Below are 20,653 nucleotides of genomic sequence, written 5' to 3' on the forward strand. Positions count from 1 at the left end.
TTAAGCAAACCTTTCTTAAGAAAGCTACTCTAGGTCTCCATAGTTAAGTTTCATGCTCCCTATAATTCTTGTTCAGTGTTTTCTGTTATCTACTATTTTATAATCTGTGTCTCTAGTAGACTGAGTTCTTTGAATTTGGGGGGAATCCATGATACTGTACTTTTGCCAGGAGCCCCTGATCATTTTGGTGTAGGTGGGCTTCAGACTGGACTCTGTTCAGAAAACACTTGTCAGGCAGGATGCTGGCAGCTGTCCCCTTGGGACTGAATATGGGTTGGAATGAGTGACTGCAGAACAAATATAGCCACTCAGGATCATCATTCACATCCAGGAGGTGCTTGCAGATGTTTTTCCCTAGTGGATTTGTCCTGAGCCACTATTCAGAAAAGTGCCTTTGATGTCCAAAATAATGGCATGGGTATGATAATTGGCCATCCTGTTGCCATCATGGGCTCCAGGAATGCAGAGTGTGGTAAGATACTGATCCCTTTAGACCTTGGGGCAGCTATTTAAAGCTTGGGACAACCATATCAGTCATGTGTAGCCACCAGGAGCATTTTCTGGGATCTACGTCTCCCTTGAAAGCTTCTTAAACAAGAAGGAACTGGTGACTTGTCTGACTGTTTCTACAGGTGAAGGGCACAATAAATGAGGTCCAGCCCTTGCCATTCTTCCCTGGTGCATGGGCAATTAGGTGCTCTCCCAACTGGATAAAAGATTCAGTCTAGTGTGTGCCACTGCCATGGTGGACAAAGAGCCCCATGAGCTTTAAGAAGATGTCATTCATGTGCTCAGAAAGCCAGGCAATTGGGGAGAGGAGGGCAAGATGGCTGAGTGGGCCTCCTGGCAAGTCCACATCCAATTGGTGACCCCGTATGTTTGCGTTCACATAAATAGTGGATACTTTTATCCATCTGTGACTGAGGCAAAGTCTCAGCTGCATGATAACTGCTCTAACAGCACATGTGTATCAGCAAACTAAAGCATCATCATTATGTAAAACACTTGCAAGAAAAAGCTTGCACTGTATTCAAAATCCATTCATATTGTCAGAGGACATTTTAACACTTCTTTTTTTTTTTCAATAAAGAAGAAGCTACTGGACTCTTGAAATATAAACCCAAATGCTATGCATTTTTGAATTATTATAAAAATGCTGTCAAACTCTGTATCACCTACTTACACAAAGTTTTTCATTTATGTTCTCTATCAAGAATTTGAAGAGATCATCATCAGTCTCAACCAGAGATACCCACTTCATGCATATAAGTAGATAGGAAATACCTGTTCATGGAATTAAGTCCAAGTTATGAAAAAAAAATGAAAATACTAGGTTTTGAAGTTAGATACAAATTCAGTCTCTTCCATAAAACTTTTAATTATTTGGTAATATCCTTATAAATAACATGCAATTTTTTTTTCATCAAGTCTTGCATAGATTTCCCCCACCCCACCCCAAATCCTCTCGTTTGCCAAGTATGCCTTACCAGTATTATCATTTTCACATGTGCCAAGACATGAAAAGACACTGTTCCGATGGATAGACGGAATGCATAAACAGTCTATTAACAGTCTTGCTATGTAGTGTGCTGATCAATAGGACCCAGCAGGGATGATGAAGGGGCTAGGTACTGGCTATGAGTATTTATTTTACAAGGAGTATTTATTTTAGAGATAAGAGAATGTAAAATGACAGTTTTCTTAACAACAGATTATTGATTATCTTTTCTGAAAATGAATTCTCTATACTGCCTCAAGGCAAAGAACTTGGTATAAATTTGGTAAGAAACTGTATGACCTTGCCCAACTGTGAAACTTCTCTAAGCATCAGTTAGTGCAGATTATGGGATCCATCCCAAGGGTCACTGTCACACATAAATGAATCATCTTTTAAAATACTTAGACTGTGTACCTAGTAAGCATCTGAAGGGGGAAAAGATTGGGCCATGTGGTAGTTCCTATCACTAGAGGTATTTGAGCCTATTATACATGATCTTATTTTTTAAAAGGCATAGTGGCAATTAGACCGTTAATTAAATGACACTAAGTTTCTTTCCATTGCTGAGACTCCCAGACTGAAAGTAGCAGAACCCACTCTAGAATCAACATTACAGCCCAGGTTGGAGGCCATCCAAAGGAAAAGTCTCAGCATGAGCTCTTTCAGTGGCCCCTCACAAGGATCTCTTGGGTAAGAACATTGGCAAGGACTTACCCCCTTCTCAGAAAAGAACTTCCAGTAGCATGCATCAGACTTACCTAGAGGGCTTGCTAAAACATACATTGACAGCCTCTGATCCCAGAGTTTCTGATTCAGCCCATCAGGGATGGGCATGGGGTTAAAAGAATCTGCACTTTTAATAAATTCTCAGGTGATGTTGATCCTGCTGTTTCTGGGACCAAATTTGAGAATCTCTGCCATAGATCAAGGGTTCTCAGCCCTGGCTGCCATTAGACTCACCTGGGGAGCTGTTTGGACCACAGCTTCCTAGACCCCATCTAATAGAACTCCACAGAGTGCTGGTGGTGAAGCCCAGGGTTAAAGGCACTCCAGGTAACTCCAGTGGGCAATCAGCGCCAAGAAGTACAGAGTCAGAGTGTTTTTATTTCAGTCGGTGAGCTCAGGGCCCCTTTCACTAGACTTTAGCATTTGTATTAGTAATAGATTAGTATTTGCGCTGTTTTTGTTATTACTTTCTCTTTTGAATTTTTTTTTTTTTGAAATGTCATAGTGACATTTGAAAAACAAGTGTTTTGTACTCTGAGACTCTTCCAACCATAAGTCACACCCCTTCCTCCTAATTATTCAAGAGCCGACTCACTGTTAGCAATTAGATGAAAATCTACAGTCTGTAATTATGATCAGTATATATGACAGTGCAAACAGGGCCTGAATATTTTACTATTTAACTTTTTATTACTTGATGTGTTTTCAACCATTGTACTTTAACCATTCTTCAACCATTGCAAGAATAACCTAAAATGACAAAAAAAAAAAAGAATAACCTAAAATGACTCACAGGTGAGATGATAACTTGCCATATTTTTATTTTATTTTTTTTAAAGATTTTATTTATTTATTTGTCATAGAGAGAGAAGCGAGAGTGAGCACAGGCAGACAGAGTGGCAGGCAGAGGCAGAGGGAGAAGCAGGCTCCCTGCCAAGCAAGGAGCCCAATGTGGGACTCGATCCCAGGACGCTGGGATCATGACCTGAGCCAAAGGCAGCTGCTTAACCAACTGAGCCACCCAGGCGTCCCAACTTGCCATATTTTTATGTTTTCTCCTCAGAGAGACTAAAACACCTTCACATAGCAATAGTCAATTGAATCATAGCAGGTTTTCACGTTCACTAACAATTCAGTGACTGTGTGAGGTTAGCTTAAAATGCTTGCATCTGGTCAATGCACATCTTTTATAGGTTAGGTTTTAAAGTCGACAAGCCTGGTAAAAGTTAGGCATGGTTAAAATTTTCCTGCGTAGTCCCTTGAATCCATGATACCCAGAGTGTGGTCCAAAGGTCATCGGCATGGGCATCACCCAGGAGCTTGTTAGAAACAAGGAGTCTAAGAAACCTTTAGAGTCCATACCAGCATTTTAACGAGATCCTTGGATGATCACATGGTCATTAAAATTTGAGAAGCACTGTCTTAAATTATTCATTAATTGCTAAGGCCTGGGACTGCAGAAGCTGAAAAGTCCAGAATTACTTATTTGGATTCTCTCTGCATTTTCGCTGAGGCTTCACTTTTCCCTAGGTGGGGACGCTCATCTCTAGACTGAACAAGAAAAGCAAGGAGAGCAGTTTTTCTTTCTTTTTCTTCCACCTCTCCTTCTACATTTTTCTTCCATAGAATCCATGTAGTTGAATTAATGTTCCTTGGAAATACATGTATTGCAATTTTCATTGTATTTTATGCATTAGCTCAAAATTGGACTGCCCATCTAGTGTGCACCAGGAACCACACTATCTACTGAAGCTATTACATCAGGGAGGAAAAAAAAAACAGCTCCCAACTTAATAGACCTTAGTGTCAGAAACTGTCCATTTAGAGATGTGATTAGCAGCTCTCATCATGTAATACATGAGTGTGTTCTGATTAACTCAGTGTTTGGTTTCCAAAAAAATTTTAGTGAGGAACCTTTCCTGTTAGGAGTTCCTGTTAACTGACCATCCACATTTGAGGCTGAGAGGGCATTTTCTGAGCGAGAAACCTGCCATCAGTTTAATTAGACTCCTCCTACAACTCATACAAAGGCCAGAAGGGATGGCTTGACATAAAGGCAACCACATGTCTGAGCTTCCAGCCCCAGCCTCCAGTGGCCAAGGAGAATCAACAGTGTTGAAAACAAAAGCATCCTCTGGGAAAGGCTGGGCAGCATGCTAGCAAAAGTCGCACCTGTCGCTCTGCCAGAGCCTCTCAGTATTACTGTCCTGAGCATGTCTTGGGCTGTTGTCAGCACCAACCCCATGCTCTCCATCAGAGGTCCCCAAACAATCTAAACAATTTTGTGCTCCTGCTCCCTGGAGGAATGAGGGGAAAATGCTTCTTTTTCCCTGCCCCCTTCAGAATTTATCAATTTCACTTTCTGACTGTTTGCCTTCTGTTGTTAACATCTTTCTTGGAGAATGCTTTTTTCACTTCTGAAGGGAAGGAAGGCATCTCCTATGAGATATGGGCTGTTCACCTAATCCTGTGATCTGAATTTCTTCCTGATATCTTACAACTACTTACATTCATGCCAGATGTTTGCCATCCTTAAAATGCCACAAGGCATTGCTCAGTGTTCTCTTTTCCCAACAATGGCTAGCAGATGTTTGGGGTTTGATGTCTTTACATGCCTTTCATCAGTACAGAAACTATACCTCTTGTTGGTTGTTCTTCCCATACAACGGCTGCTGTGTATTGATTTATTGTGTTTAAATGAGAAATTGCAACTTGCCTCCAAATAAAAGGAACAAAGCACATATTACAGGATATTTATGTCTAAATCTATTTACTATTTATGAAGAATCTAAAAGCTTAGCAGTCTCCTGTTAAGTGAAGCTCAAACGGTGAAGCTTGAAAAAACTACAGCTGTTTAAAGTTTCAAATCATTAGTTGAAAGCCAGATCTAGACTTAAACTTTCTCTTTGAGTACCTCTTTTAAAACAAAGCTGTTGAAGACAATGCAATTATGTCTTTTTCCCACTACAATACAAGCTGAGAGCCTGATGTTATTCCCAGGAGAACTGCTGACTCAGAGATGCTGGGGTTCCAGTTTCTAGCCTCCTAGCCCTCCCAGCTAGCATTGAGCCCATGGTGAGATGGGCTGTGGGGGAGCCTCCTGCCTTGAGTTGAGAGACAGTCAGACAGTGGCTGGAATGCGCCCTTGCTGAAGCCAGGTCATTCCCTCATTTAAACGCAAGAAGAATCTCCAGGAGCTTCCAAGATAGATCTGATCTCGCAAAAGTCCTAAATGATTGTTTTAAGTTCTGGATGCGAAGGAATACTAATTACTGAATGTTGGGCATAGATCAGACCACAGCCTGGGGACTTAGCTTGTGTTATCTTACCCAACTTCAAAAGAGCCTCATTAATAAGGGTACTCAAATCCTTCTGTTGACAGACATGGCAGCTGGAGTGGGAAGATACTTTTGTCAAAGTAACACTATGTCTAATTCTGAAGTCCATGACTCTCACCCTAAGGGTGTCTTTTTCTGTCAGAGATGCACTGTTTTCTTCCGTAAGGGTTAGATTAACTTCTCACAAGTAATCAAGTTATACTCTTAAAAGAAATCCATCTTTGAAACTCCGAAGTTCATTAGAAGCTTAGAGCTGCACTAGATTCAAGATGGCCATGGCAATCTTGTAAAGAAAGCTCAGAAAATTTTCCCTTCTAATCCTTTCCAGTGACATAATGCACTGAGAGTCAAAACAAGGAATAGAAAAGAAAGCTGATGTTTGATGAACAGATGAAATTATGCAATTAGGCCAGTGTTATTCACTGCCTGAGGCACAATTCTGAATTAGATCATTTGAGAACCATCTTTTGTTTTATAACACGTTTATTGTAGAATAGTTAGAAAGTGCGTAGATCTTGCTTGCTGCTAATAAAAGAGCTGCTCTGAACACATACCCATAGGTCTGAAATTTTGCCCATTTAGAGACTTGCAGGGAGAATACTTCCACTGTTTCCAATGTTGCTAAGTGTCTAGTATATCTTGCTGTAGAAGTGGCCTCTCTGAAGTTGACATAACTATGTTCATACTTAACAACATAGAATCTGATACTGGAGCTTCTTAAGAAGACTGACTGGGTAGTCAGTTTTTTCCCTCAGATCCAGAAGTTTTCCTACCTGAAATAAAACTGAGTTTTGAGCTTTCAGATTAGGGATTGGCTGCATTCCAGGGACCACTGGGTGAGATGGTTGCCTCAGCTTTTGGATTGTTCTTATAGATTATCCTTCGGTATCTTTAACTTCAAGATTTTTGAACACACGGTCCATAAAATCAGAGAAAACCTTCTGTTCCTAAGCGGAGAACTCAGAGTATACATTGTATCTCAAAGAACCTACTGTTGTAAGGCTTCTGCAGGTTCTCTCTTCTGCTGCCCTTCAGTTTAAAAACCCCAAATGGTGCCTTTCTCTCTAAGGATACATGCCCATAGCCTTCAGAATAGAACTTGAAAATAGTCACAGTTTTAATATATTTTTCTGTCTTGCTTCATTTTCACACGTCATATACTTGTCCAGTGGTTTCCAGCTGGGTGAATTGTGCCCTCAGAGAACATTTGGTGATATGTAGAAACATTTCTGGTGGATGTACACAACTGTAGGATGGAACTACTGGCATCTAGTGGTTAGAGGTCAGGGATGCTGCTAAACGTTCTACAGCACAAAGAACGGCCCCCTGCAACAAAGATTTATTTGGCTCCAAATGTCACTGTGTCATGGTTGAGAAGCCTTATGGTCTCACAGTGCTGGAGAATGGCTCTTCCTCAAACTACCTATGTACCGGAAGGCACTACAGTGGTCAGAAGCAGGACCTCTAAGCCCTGATGACTGAGCATATATTCAAGTTCCTCTATCTGTCAGTTGTGTGCCTTTTGGGGAGTCACTTAAAATCACTGTGCCTCACTTTTCTCATCTGTAATGTGGGCTTAATGATCCATATACAATAAGGTTATTATAGTAAATGAGTTAATACATATTAAGAACTTGAAATAGTGGCTTTTACATGGGAGGTAGTCAATACCTGTTACCCAGCCCTGTCACTAATATCGTTGCCACCATTTCACATACTTGGACTTTAATTAGGATGATCCATCCGCATGGAACACCCTTTCCCATGTTGGTTCATTGTTTAAGCCACAGTTAGAATATCCCCTTGCCATCCATGAGAGCAAATGACTACTTTCAGTCCTCAGGACATACTTCTAGTAATGCATCCATGAATCACATCTGACAAGGAGTTGTTCTTCCTTCTCCTTTGGGTTATGACCTAGGGAGCTGCAGCTAGTTCTGTTTGAGGGTTACATGTCCAGTCCCTAACAATAGTAAATATTCCATAAATCATGTCAGTTGGCTTGGGGTCAGGCTCTGTTGACAAGAAGACTAGTAGACAAAATAAATAGTAAACTTATCTTTCTTTTCAGACTTGGTTTAAGCTCTTTAGTAAGCTTCAGAAGCTTATAAAAAAGAAGCTTGAATTTAAATGGGGACATATGCATTATCTTTATAACCCACTCAGCATAAGCTAAATGAAATTCAAGACAGAATCCTCTTCCCTCCCATCAGACACAACACACTCCTCTCTAGCCTTGCCAACCTCCTAGCCTCGGAGAGATTCCAGCTTAAGTTGTTATCTGGTATTAATGATTCATTACTCCTATAGCTATCTATCTTTATTTCCAATTCTGGCTTGAGCTGTTTACCTTTCCATAGAAAAGGTGACCAGTGGCTACTCATTGCTGATGATTATCTACAGGTGGAAGGAAAGAAAGGCTTTTGTTGTTGTTGTTTTGTTTTGTTTTCCAGACTGTGCTATAAAAAGGAATCTTCTATAATGAGGGATTTTTGGCTCTTCTGCTCTGGCTTAAAAACTCATTTGTTAGTCTAAAGATATTTCAACTCTTTAAAGAGTGATGGGTGTATGTAAAATGGTGTCAGAATGGCTTCCAAAGCTACCTTGTAAAAGGTTGTATGTTTATAGATGCTGTATGTGCAAGCACAGGGCAAAATAAAACTATAAAATGTTATATACAGGGTAGTTGCTTGTCACAGTTAATTGATGATGCAGTTTTAAAAAATTCTGTGGATTTTTCTTTTTATCTTTTTCTGTACTTCTGGAACATTGACTCATTATACTGTTCTGCAGACAATATTTAGAAATCAATATAATCAATTGTGGGTTTGTTTTCTTTTTTTTCCATTAGACAATATATAGCTTGTCTGGAAAGTCCAAAAACAGAGGCAGTTTTTGTTTTTCCTGTCCCTTATGCAGCCATTTTATATCCGGAGTTCTGGAATGAGCATCTGAGAAGCTAGGAGAGGCCTCTCTTCATTTGCTAGAGCTGCTCTGGGATTTAGTATACTGCACGGGCTCTTGTTCCTAGCTTTCTGTGATAGTTTCTCAGTAAAAGTTCTTGGAATATAAACTGATAGCAGAGACTCCTTTAGACATGCATAACATCACTAACTGTTCCTCCTTCACATAAAACATCTGCTTGTTGAAAATGATAGACATCTTCATTTTTTTGCTTGTATTTTTTCCTTATTCTCAAACATTCATAAAGCACCTGACAGGCACTGTTTCCAAGGACTAACCAACACATAGAACAAATCAAGTATCAATGTGTGGGACAAATCTATCCTAGGCCATGTCATTCTGACTCTGATGGGAAACAATAATCATTTTTCAGCCAACACCAGAATTGCAAATTTGGGTAATCACAAGTGAAAAGTGTCTGGAAATGTGCTATTTGAGATTGGGTGAAGGCCTGTGCTCACATCCTTGAATACTTAAGTTGACATTTCCGCTGTGGAGCAACATTGGTGTGGCAAAACGAATATGTACATTGCTTCCATTTGGGTGGCGATGAAGAAAATCATCCTCTCCACCAAAACATGTGATGACTACAGAGTTGCCACCGAGCTTGATTTTCAAGAATTATGTGCAGTTAGAGAATCAATTAATACAGAACATTATAAAAGAACGGGGAACTTTCCCACCTGAGAGAAAACAGTTTATGGAAATTTTGTTGTTTTTCTTCACAGTATTTAGTGTATATTCCACAGTGTAAACCATGCTTTACCAGATGCCACACAAAAATTGATTCCAGTGCTTTCAGAGAGAGTCTTGAGACTATTTTCACAATCAGTGGAAAGTGCTAAGAACAAGTGATATCACTTCTATAAAGGATGTTCCTATGCTCCTTTTTACTTTCTCTAGGCTACAGTCCAGAGCACTATCCAAGGCAGCGTTTTGTATCTTTGCCATCCAATATGGTAGTCATTAGCTATGTGTGCCCACTGAGCACTTGGAAGGTGGCTAGTACAACTGAAGAACAAAGTGAATTTCTTTCATTCTAATTAGCATACATAGCTCTGCCATAAATAGCTCTGTGCGGCTAGTGGCTATCATAGGAACCAATCAGCTACCACTTAGTTGGTGATATTCATAAAAAGAGTAACATAATTATGGAGTATAATATTATATATCAATCAGTGTATTAAGCATTTTATATACACTAAGCCTAATCACAACCTAACGAGGTAGTAACTAATATTACACCCTTTTTGTAGGCAAGAAATTGATGCACAGAGAGTAAGCAAGTCCCCTACATTGCGATCTAGAACAGGGTACAGTTGGATCAGGCGTCCAGGAGTAAGAGTTTGGCACCCTCATTTTTAACCTGTGCACCAGGCTGCCTCTCCTTAAGATCACATTGAATTCATTAACACCAGTGGTCATTGAAACAATAGTTATCCTGATCTTTTTTGTTACCTGGTTGAACAGAAAAGCATCAATGAAAATTTTAAAATATTTCATCTCTTTGAAAACTTTTGGGCTAATTAAATTCAGAGGTGACCTACTGAGTAGCTTAGAATTGTTGTATAAAGATGTATTACCTCACTGTGCCTACAGAAGGCCATGACCTGTGGCCCCGTTCAGGAACAAGAAACACTAACACAGCTTCTTATCTGGGGTTGTCATGGAGATTCAGCCTTAAACAAAGATGGTGCTATGTTTTCCAGCTCCGGTAATAGAGCACAGCAATTGGCTTCATCTTTATTTAGTTTGTAACGCCAGTCTGGAAGACTTTCTTGAGAGGAGACCTTGAAATAGCTTCTCACAGTGCTAGCAGAAAGCTAGAGATGATTTCCTGGGAATATCGTCGATGACATGCATGTGACAAACCTGAGTATTTTTTTTTAATCAGTCATTTTAATATTCTGGAAAACACTCAGCTGTATAAATGATCGCCATCGCATCAACACCATATTTTATGTGTTATCGGGCAGAGTTTAAAGAGGGGGAAAAAAAAAAAGAAAGTTCCAAACCTGGATGTGTGTCAGAACCCTGGGGAATTTTGTGACATTTTGATGAGCACCAGGGGTAGGGAACAAAAGATATAAATTAGACTGAAGTATAAACTGAAATTCATTTCAAAAGGTTTCTTCTTGGCAGATTTTCTGCCATAAATAGAATTTTTAAATTGATCCTTGGTATTTCCTTAAATATCTTAGTACTAACAGTAATATTTTAATGTAACATTGCCATGGTGGTGACCATGTTGAATGTATTTATGGAAAGGAAATGTGTGCTGTGTTATGAAATTAAACAGAAGCAAAGTGTGTTTAAATGTGGCTTCCCAGTTTCTCTCTTGATAGCGCAGTGAACTTAGGCTTTAAGACACTGTTGCTCCAGAAATGATCAATACTAAACAGGTCAAAGACAAGACCGGAGATGTATTGATATTTCAATCTGAAAATCCTGCAAGTCTTTCCAGACAAAACTCAGATACAGATGGATTACTTGACACTCTCAAACTTTATTATGTGTGGTACAAAAATGGAATAGGTACAAGAGATCACATGGAAAAGGATCAGATTGGAATCTCCAAATTCTTTCCTAGAGGAAACACAAATAGAAAAATTCAGTTAATGTTAGGGGACCTAATAACAACACTGATGGCTAACATTTGAATGATTATTGTGCCAAACTTGCCAAACTCTTTTCTTTTCTTTCCTTTCCTTCCTTTTTTTTTTCTTTTTTTTTGAAGTAGGTCCTTGAACTCACAACCCTAAGATCAAGACCTGAGCTGAGATCAAGTGTCAGATGCTTAACCAACTGAGCCACCCAGATGCCCCCAAACTCTATTCTCTTTTATGTAGTTTTCACAACTATGAAAACTAAAAGGTTATATTTTACATATGAGGAAACGGAGGCACAGATGACCTTTTTTAAAGGGTGAGCATTTTGTCCATTTGGCAGAAATGGCAGGGTCTCACACACTGATCCTATTTCACTTTCTTTTACTTTGTAGGGGAATCAAGTAGGAGACCCTACTGATACTCTCATACCTGCCACTTTACCCAGGACAGAATGAGAACCCAATACCCAGGGAGAAACTGCCTTTGAAAGGGTCACATCAAAGTAGATCACAGTAGAGATCTCTTTTCCCATTTGCTGGTGTTGATGTCTTTCCTTTAAAAAAAAAAAAAGTCCCTAGAGATGGTTCTTTTTTTTTTTTTTAAAGATTTTATTTATTTATTTGACAGAGAGAAATCACAAGCAGGCAGAGAGGCAGGCAGAGAGAGAGGAGGAAGCAGGCTCCCTGCTGAGCAGAAAGCCTGACGCGGGGCTCGAACCCAGGACCTGGGATCATGACCTGAGCCGAAGGCAGCGGCTTAACCCACTGAGCCACCCAGGCGCCCCCCTAGAGATGGTTCTAATGGGCTAAAGTCTAAAGTTTCCTCTGGTGTCATTTCTCCTTGATTTTGGAATATTGATTTTGGAATATTGCTATATGTGAGGAGGACCACTGATGGCTAAGCTAGTCCTGGAAATTAGAGAGGGTCTCTTCATCACATTCCTTGGTGGGTTGGGTAGTAAAGCTTGCTCAGGATACTTAGAAGAATGCAAAACGATACTTGCCTTGGACAATTGCCTGACTGTATGCCTGTGCAGATGGCCACTTGTGGTTGCACTTTTCACCTGAATAGAAACAACAGCTAAAGTCTTAGTCTGGACTTTGGCAAACCACTGCAAATTTAAATGCAAATGAAATTTGCAAACATGGCCAAAATGAGGAAAAGAGAAATTAAGTTCCTAGAATAAAAATCTAGAATTTTTCATGCTAACCCTGGGAGGCCAGCTTAATCAAATTTTCAGCTAACGCAGTTGATAATGAGTCCAGTGTCCAGTTTCTTTATAGAGCTTCACTCTGGCAAAAGCAGACAGAAAAGGAGGAGGTGATGAAACTATGGTGGGAATTAGCTTTCCACATGGTTGTGCCAGGGAAGTGTCATTTTTTTAATGTGAGCAAATCCTTTTCTGAGTTTAATTTCACTTGCTGAAGTTTTCATAGCACTGAATGCAGAGATGGAGTCTGCTTGCAGCCATCATTATCTGATGACGTGGGATTTTAACTCTTACAGACTGCATTTACAGCCTGGGATGACCACAAGGCCTTGAGTGTGTTATTCAGTGCATTTCGATGAGTTCTCAAGAGTTAACATTTTCAACTCTGGAAGACCATGTTCTTGGAGGCAAAAACTACAGTCTTTAATTTTTCAGACCACCAAAAGAATCCAAGAATAGGTAAAACAACACTAAATTGTGTTATCATTTGCAGTACCATCCAGGAAGAAAAAAACGAAAGTGGGCCTTTCTCATTTCAAAGTGGCCCTGAACTCATTATGCTTTCTATCTTGAAGCCCTTGAGGGTTTTTAGAATCAACTGATGAGAGCAATAAATGTTGATGAGATAGATTATGTAGACTGAAGTGTTGTGTTCCATCCTATTTAATTTTAGAAATGTTGATTAAATAGGACTCTGGCCAGAAGCCCATGTTCAGACATGCACTGTGCCACACTGGGCACTGTGCTGCCCTGCTCTGAGCCTCAGTTTCTCCATATGTTAAGTGGGGACAATAAGTCCTGTCTCAATGGATGGTTGAGCACTTTGTAAATTTGTAGCAATAGGGATAATATGGTCCAGTTACTATCATCATCAGAAATGATAGTATTATTATAACTAATTATTAAATTGCTATAAAGCACCATGTGAGGTCCTTTGAAGACTAAGATAAATGAGCCCAGCCCTTCAAGGAAGTTCTATTTTTGGGCGCCTGGGTGGCTCAGTGTGTTAAGCCGCTGCCTTCGGCTCAGGTCATGATCTCAGGGTCCTGGGATCGAGTCCCGCATCGGGCTCTCTGCTCGGCAGGGAGCCTGCTTCCCTCTCTCTCTCTCTGCCTGCCTCTCTGTCTACTTGTGATCTCTCTCTGTCAAATCAATAAATAAAATCTTTAAAAAAAAAGGAAGTTCTATTTTTGATATAAGCTTGATAAATACCAAACTTCAAAGTATCAACAAAGATCTCTGAGGGGTTTTGTTAATTGATTTTGTCATAGTATCCTGGCCTTGAAAGGAAACAAAATGTGTTTTCACAAGCAAAGATTAAGGGACTCTGTTCCACTCAGTCATTATTCTGTCACTCAAGACATACCCCAGAATGATTATTTGTACTTAAAATGATCTTCAGCTTGCAAGCCAGCATGGAGTTACCTGTCGAAGTTAATCATATGGAGTGGTTCATGTATCAGGTGGTGTGAACCTATCGGTCCCACAGCAGCCTTGCTGAGTGACTGATAGCCCTCCCTGTCAATTTCACCAAGCTGAAAGACTATCACTGACCCATCAAAAGACCAAAGTGACCCATCTTGGAAACAGAGCTTGTCGTACCCAGAGAAAAGGTTGCCTGACTTCGCTGGCAATCTAGATGTCATTTTTTCCAACTTTGATGGTTTATGGAAACAAAAAATGTAACCACAAAAAGGAGGAGAAAGCAAAGCCAATTGAAATAAAACAGAAAGATGGTCAGGGACTAACGATGCTACCTCATATATGCATAGCCTTTGTAGAGGAAGGCTTTTATTTATAGGATTCCAGGCCATCTTCATGGAGAAAAGCATGCTCCCATCTTCTACAAGGGGAAACCGATGATCACATAGGACAAGACTTATCCAGGATCCCAGAAGGCCATGAGGCGATCGATAAAGCTTATGCTACCTCAAATATCGGAGCAGAAACTTGGTGCAGTTTTCCTTATTCTTGGCCAGAGAAAAGCAACAGCATGCTCAAGGTCATAGCTAATACTTGGACCAACACTTACGGGAAGTGGGGTTGCTGATTCATATCGTGTTCGTCAAAGGGTTTGAGTCAGCTCAGCAAGATCAGGCTGTGGACAAATTTCCTCAATCCTCTTAGTGCAAGCTGGGGTCCTTGGAGGTTAACTCTGAAAGAAGGCAGAGATATAACGGCATTCAAAACTAATCTTAAACTTGAAAAGAAAAAAAAATGAGAATATTCATGTGGATCATAAAGAGAAATAATGATTACCTTTGATTCCTAGAGAAAGTTAATTTAAAATGCATCCAAGTTCCATTGTACAGCCAAAAACAACAAAAGAAAAAAAAAAAAAAAACTCTGCGAAGCTGAGACATGTCTTTAGGAGGCAGAAATAAGAGTCAGCATCACTTGTGTCCTGAGAGGATGTGCATTCACAGTAATTGGGAAGAAGAAAGATTGTAGAGATTAACTGAGTTTGGTTTAGGATACACACTGTTTTCTTTTTAAATGCAAATGATACTTGGGTCCCAAAAGACAAAATCTGTTCTAAATGCCAGTTTCTTTAAAAAAAAAAAAGTACTTAATAATCAGAAAACTACCAAATTGATTATGTTTTTGTTTTTACCAAATTAGAAGTTCTAACCACTTAAATCAAGCCTGTACAGGATCCATTTCCAGTGGTAATTCTGAAGTTCACATGCCCTTTGAAAGAAAAGTAGAATAAATATCCATAGACCATAAAAGGAAAGAAATCGGCATGAAACTCTGTTGATTTTATACACAGGGTTAGCTCATCAAAAGAGACCCTGGTTAATTACCTATGTGCAGATGTAGCATTGACCATCAGTTTTAAGAGTTTTATGTAAGAACCACAACATAGTTTTGAAACCTGTGACATCACGGTCAAAAAATTGCCTTTTCAAGGCAGTCCGCAATTTTTAGAGGTTTTATCTGGAAGACTACAACTCCACTTGCACAGTCTGTAGATGCAGTATTTTCTTATTATTAATAAATACTTAATATTTAATGTGTATATACTGTGTTCTAGGTAAGGTTAGGAGGCCTTGGTATGTGAGGTATTATATATACTCCAATCATCTCATGCACATTTTCTGAGAACCTAGTATTTGCCATACCCTGTGCGAAAGGCACAAAGATAAAGGTGACTCAGTGCTTCTACACACAGGCCACTTTCCTGCATGTCATCCCCTACAACTATCTGCATCAAAACACAATACTTGAGCCTCACAGAACTGCTTTCTAATCCCAGCATACACCACATCCTTTTGTGCATCTGGCTCTTTGTGCATACTTGTTTTCTGCCTTGAGTGTCTTTCCTTTATGCTTGCCTGGAGCCCTGCATCTTTTAAGACCAGCTCAAACAAAACCTGCTGGGTAATGCTGTCTACCTGCAGCTTGCTAGCACCTGGTACAGACCTCGTCTAAGACCTACTCCTGTCACTTTGAACTCTAATTCCTTTCCTCTGAGTCTTCCATAAGATCTGAGCTCCCTGTGGGTATTGTTCACTTCTGTCCCCAATTCCTAGTCAGTTCAGGGCTGGCCCAAAGGAGTGGCACTTGACAAACACGTCTTTGATGGACCCAATTTAAGTTCAGAAAGAGTTCATGAAGCCTGCCCAGATAGCATAGTGCTGTGATAAAATGTAAAATCTAATTGTCATGGTTTTGGGGTACAATGCATATGTTTCTTTAATGCTAAGAAAGAGTGCAAATTCCAGCCATGTAAACTTTCATCCTGTTCCTGAAGTGGAACTGAAATTGTAGAACCGAGGTGGGAAATACTCTTTTTTTGAGGATGCTGAGATATCAAACCCCAATGAGAGAAATAATGGTGTTTCATGGAGCTCTTAGGTAGAAAGAAATAGGCCAACAAGATTTATAGCTGCATTTATTTCTAAGGTGATTCTATGTCAAAGGTCAGGTAACATATATTCTGCGCTATGCTATACTTACAGAGTGTTTCAAGATGGATTTTAAATTGACGGAGTTTCCGGTTAGCACAGAAATATCACACTGAATGTTAAGGACTAGGGGGAGTCTCAGTATGATACAAAAACATGGCTTACCCAGTTCTGCAAAGCTTTAAAATATAAGATAACCCCATTATAGTAATTATAAGAGATGAGATTATTGAATTTTTTACAATACCGTTTAATAAATTAGTGAAATGTCAATAATATTATAACCAGTGTGCTTGCTAGGAAGACTGTACCTTATAAAAACAAGACTCAGGGCTATTACTTGTGAGGCTGAATTAAACTGTTCAAGTTTTAAAATGAGAAGACCGTCCTGTAGTGTGAAAATTTACCTCCTAACAAAGCAACCTGTTTGCTGACCTGGCAATGACTCTAGAATGATTGTGTTTTTGTTGCTTAATTGCATTTTAAAACAAATGTCATTAGATTGATAACCATCTGCAGAGTTTTAAAATCTACAAACATTCAGACAAGAGACGGCAGGCAGTGCTGATTCAGCTGATGTCTGGCCTGTGGTGACTGTGAGACAGAGTTGTTCAACTGAGCCAGGAGGTGGAATGCATTTTCAAACCAGGTTAGGTCTGTTTTGTCTGAATTTGAACTTGCTTCCTTCAACCTGTACAAGTAGGTGCTTGGTGTGCTTTGTAAATTCCACCTTTGTTGGGGCGTGGTGGCTGAGACTGAATTTCTTACTAGCTCAGGAGTACAGAAGTTTACTTGAATCTACAAATCTCACATTACTGTTTTGTCTGCCTACACATGACATAGAAGTGGATTTGAATGCACAACTTTATGCACCTTCCTTCCTTGTTCGAGAGTTGTCCTGTCTTATTGTCATCTGAACAAGGTAAATCACTCCCCTCTCTGAATAAATCTAACTTGAACCTATTTCCCAATTATTTTTTACATAGCAGTGTAAGAACATTGTCATTAACTTGGAAAGCTACCTTCCCATTGGCAAAAAAGGAGAGCACCCTGTCAAAATCTTTGAAACAAGAAAATCCTAGCCAGAAGTTATTTTGAAACAGCACATCCTATAAGTATTTTTTAACTGAAAAATTGACTTAGAACATTTTCATCTTGCATCCTTTAACCCAAAAGGCATCAACTTAGAATGGAGCTAAAGAGAATTTTTAATGGATTGAGATTAAATCTATCATATTTACCCAGGGAAAATGCCCTCTCTTTTATTCTCAGAGAGTCTCATGTAAAAGGATGATTCAAGTGATGAGCTGCCGTGTTTTGACAAGCCCTTGGAGTACAAAAACTTGAAATCTCAGTGGAATACCGTTATATATTCGCTGGGAGAAAAGAATGCCCTATTTAAAAACTAGGACAGATCATTTTGATATAGAAAAAGGACATAAGTGTGTGAACAGTATATCCCAAATGAAAGACTGAGTTGCAGGCACCTACCTAAAAATCAACAGGAAATATAAATGGATTAAAAACACACACACACACACACACACAGCAATTGATCTGATTAAAGTTCCATGCTAACAACATAGAAAAGAGGAATATTAGCCCAGATTAGGAAGCAATATTTCCCCCTCCCATGGCAGGACCTCTCCACTCTCTCTTGGAATCTTTCTACAGATAGGTTTTTCTATTTTCTAAGCACAATAGCAGATTTAAAGGGAATCAAAAGGCAACCTTTTATTCACAACCACCATATAATTTTAATAACTCTATACCATGTTTTCTACTATTTTCCTACAGTTGGGAATACTTTGACATTCAGCTGGATAGGGATGCTTGTCAACACAAGGGTTCTTTTCCACAGTTTTATACTATTGTATAGGCTAGAGGAGGAAGGTAGTAAAAATAATAATGAGTAACAATAATATAAATTCATACACAGCATATACCTTTTAGTGAGAACCCCAAATAATAAACATCAGTGAAGAATCAATGATTATTCTTACGTTTGCTCATTCCCATGCCCAGTTCACACATCACACCATTCACCATTTTTCCTTAGTTATTTGTTTGAATACATTTGGTATTTATTGGTAATTCCTGGGTTTGACTAATGTTAAAACTCATTATAGATTCTTGACGCCCTTCATTGAAAATTTCCTTGCTCAGTGACATGACTGAAGTTGGTTCTATTTCTCTAAGACAGAGCTATGAGCCACAGTTCATCTTCAACACACTTCAAGCCCATCTAGTACGGCCTTTACTGAGAAGAAGGGACCAAGACTTTTTTGGGTTTGATATAGTAAGGCCATTCATTGTTTTTTGAATGAATACATTACTAGGAATATATTTACTAAAAATAAAGCTGAACAAATATTTTTGCTAGGCTTGTAAAACACGCCCCCCCCCTTTGTTCCCTGTAAGTTTCCACATTGCCTTCTAAAAACCAGAACAAGACAACATACTTTTAAAAATAATCTCTCACCATCGGTCATTTTAAAGTAGCCCAGAGTGACCCACACCAACTCCACCACTGTCGGCTACCTGATTAGAAAAGACAAATGTACACACACCCACATGCATGTTCTCCAGAAAAGAAACCAAGCATGTGGGCCATAGCAGCTGTCTGCACTATGCTTAGCAAACAGATCATCTTTGAAAACACGTTTCGTCATGTAAATATATTTACAGGTAATCATGCACAGTTTTCATAGAAAGATTTCTTTTCTCAGTAGAGACAAGAACATACAAATAAATAAAATTAGATTGTTTCTTACCTTTTAGAAAGCAGGCAAAAGCTATACTGTTGGTGGGATAGTGTACCAAGTAACAGACTTTTGTACACTCTTTCTTACTGGTGGTATACAGTCTACAGGAAAAGTAAATATATAGGTATGTATAAAATAAATGTACACACAATATTCCTTTATTTTATTTTTTCCCTTTTGGAGAAGAGGCTGCGATAGAGACCATAGACATTATGCTCACTTCAGTGCATTCAATAGCCTTTGGTAGACCAGTTCACCACAATTCAGGTACCTCTGAACATGGGAGTGCTGGTGCCTCTTGATTTAAGGCAATTGGGTTTTAGTTGCTTGAGCTGTAGCAGTTGAGGGAACCAGGTCCCAAATAAGTTATCTATCTGGTCAGAACTTTCCTTTCTTCCTTTTGCCCCCCCCCCCTTTTTCCCCCCTCCTTAGCCTAGTCCAGCCATGCTGACCAGCCTGCATGGTTAGTCTGGCAGGATGAAACAAATAGCATAATGTTGAGAATGTTAGAGATCCAAATAAATGAAGAAGCAAAACAAAACAAAAACCATAACAAATTAACACAGCACAGGAGCGTGTTCCAGAGTTTTCTAGGCATTATTACTTAGGTAGATTTGGTAACTACATCCATTTTCCAGCAATATATATATATATATATATATATATATTTTTAATCAAATGTCTTATGTTAACAGTTCAACTATTTTATGTAATAATTACCTTCTTTGAGAACAGCACAAGTTTTCATGTATGTTTTCCTTATATTAGGTGTAAAAATGATAGTAAAAAATGAAAAAAAAAACCCAGCATCAGAATACAAACATATTTAAAATATCTTATTTTAGATTTTCTATTTTAGGTACAAATTATTCTTCTAAACTATGCTTCATCATACAGTGTACTCACAGGTCTAGTGTAGGTCTAGCCTCTGTGTCAGTCAGTTAATCATACATTCCCACATCCTAGAAAGGGGGACCCAAGCTGTCCACCTGCCTGACATCTCTAGTTGCTACTGACCTTTCAGAGTCTAAGCTATCTGCAACCCATGCAGGTATTTGAGGACTTTGTCTGCACTACCTGGGGACATTGGCTTAGAAAATGGATGGTAGTTTAGGACAAAGGTAGCTTAGGGCTACTCATCGCTATGCACTGCGATTCTTTACAAGGAGAGCATCTGGGCTGAAGATAATTCAAAGAGTATCTTCTGTTTCTAACCAGTCCAGCTGAGGAAGGCAGCAGTTTTTATCCACCCATCCCAATAAAGACATACTGCCTCAGTTAATACCGTTCATCCAACTGCAAAAGGGTCCTAGCGGCCATCGATAAACCATGTCCCAAGCACAACAGGTCCTCTTATTTATTTGGCATCTACACGTTTGCCATGAACAGACAGCTACCAAGTCAGAATAGAAAGTGTGGGGAAATGTGCTGAATTCAGGATGCAGATGCGAGAACCAGAGCTCAAGGTGCCCTTCTTTTTAGAAAGGAATGTTGAGAAGGCATCATGGTGGCTAGATCTAAAGCTGTCTGAAGTAGGTCAGGCTCTTCTGACCCTCTAGCAATAGAAATCTTGTTTGTATACATAATAATTCAACAAGTAGCTGAGCTAAGCCCTTAGACATCCTACTGTTT

General features: G+C 39.3%; 1 protein-coding gene across 2 annotated transcripts in view; it reads right to left on the reverse strand.

The window, feature by feature from the left end:
* GRM7 (glutamate metabotropic receptor 7) overlaps positions 1 to 20,653 on the reverse strand; it is a 945,741-nt gene that overhangs the window by 30,293 nt on the left and 894,795 nt on the right. Inside the window, exon 10 of one of the 2 annotated variants that reach the window (XM_047746115.1) lies at positions 19,031 to 19,122. The exons of the other annotated variant lie outside the window; for it this stretch is intronic. Within the exon in view, the coding sequence (XP_047602071.1) occupies positions 19,052 to 19,122 (71 nt within the window). The 3' untranslated portion in view covers positions 19,031 to 19,051. The remainder of the gene's footprint in view (positions 1 to 19,030; positions 19,123 to 20,653) is intronic. 2 annotated transcript variants of the gene reach the window in all.

This window comes from Lutra lutra, chromosome 1 (genome assembly GCF_902655055.1).
Source record: "Lutra lutra chromosome 1, mLutLut1.2, whole genome shotgun sequence".
Lineage (NCBI taxonomy): Eukaryota > Metazoa > Chordata > Mammalia > Carnivora > Mustelidae > Lutra > Lutra lutra.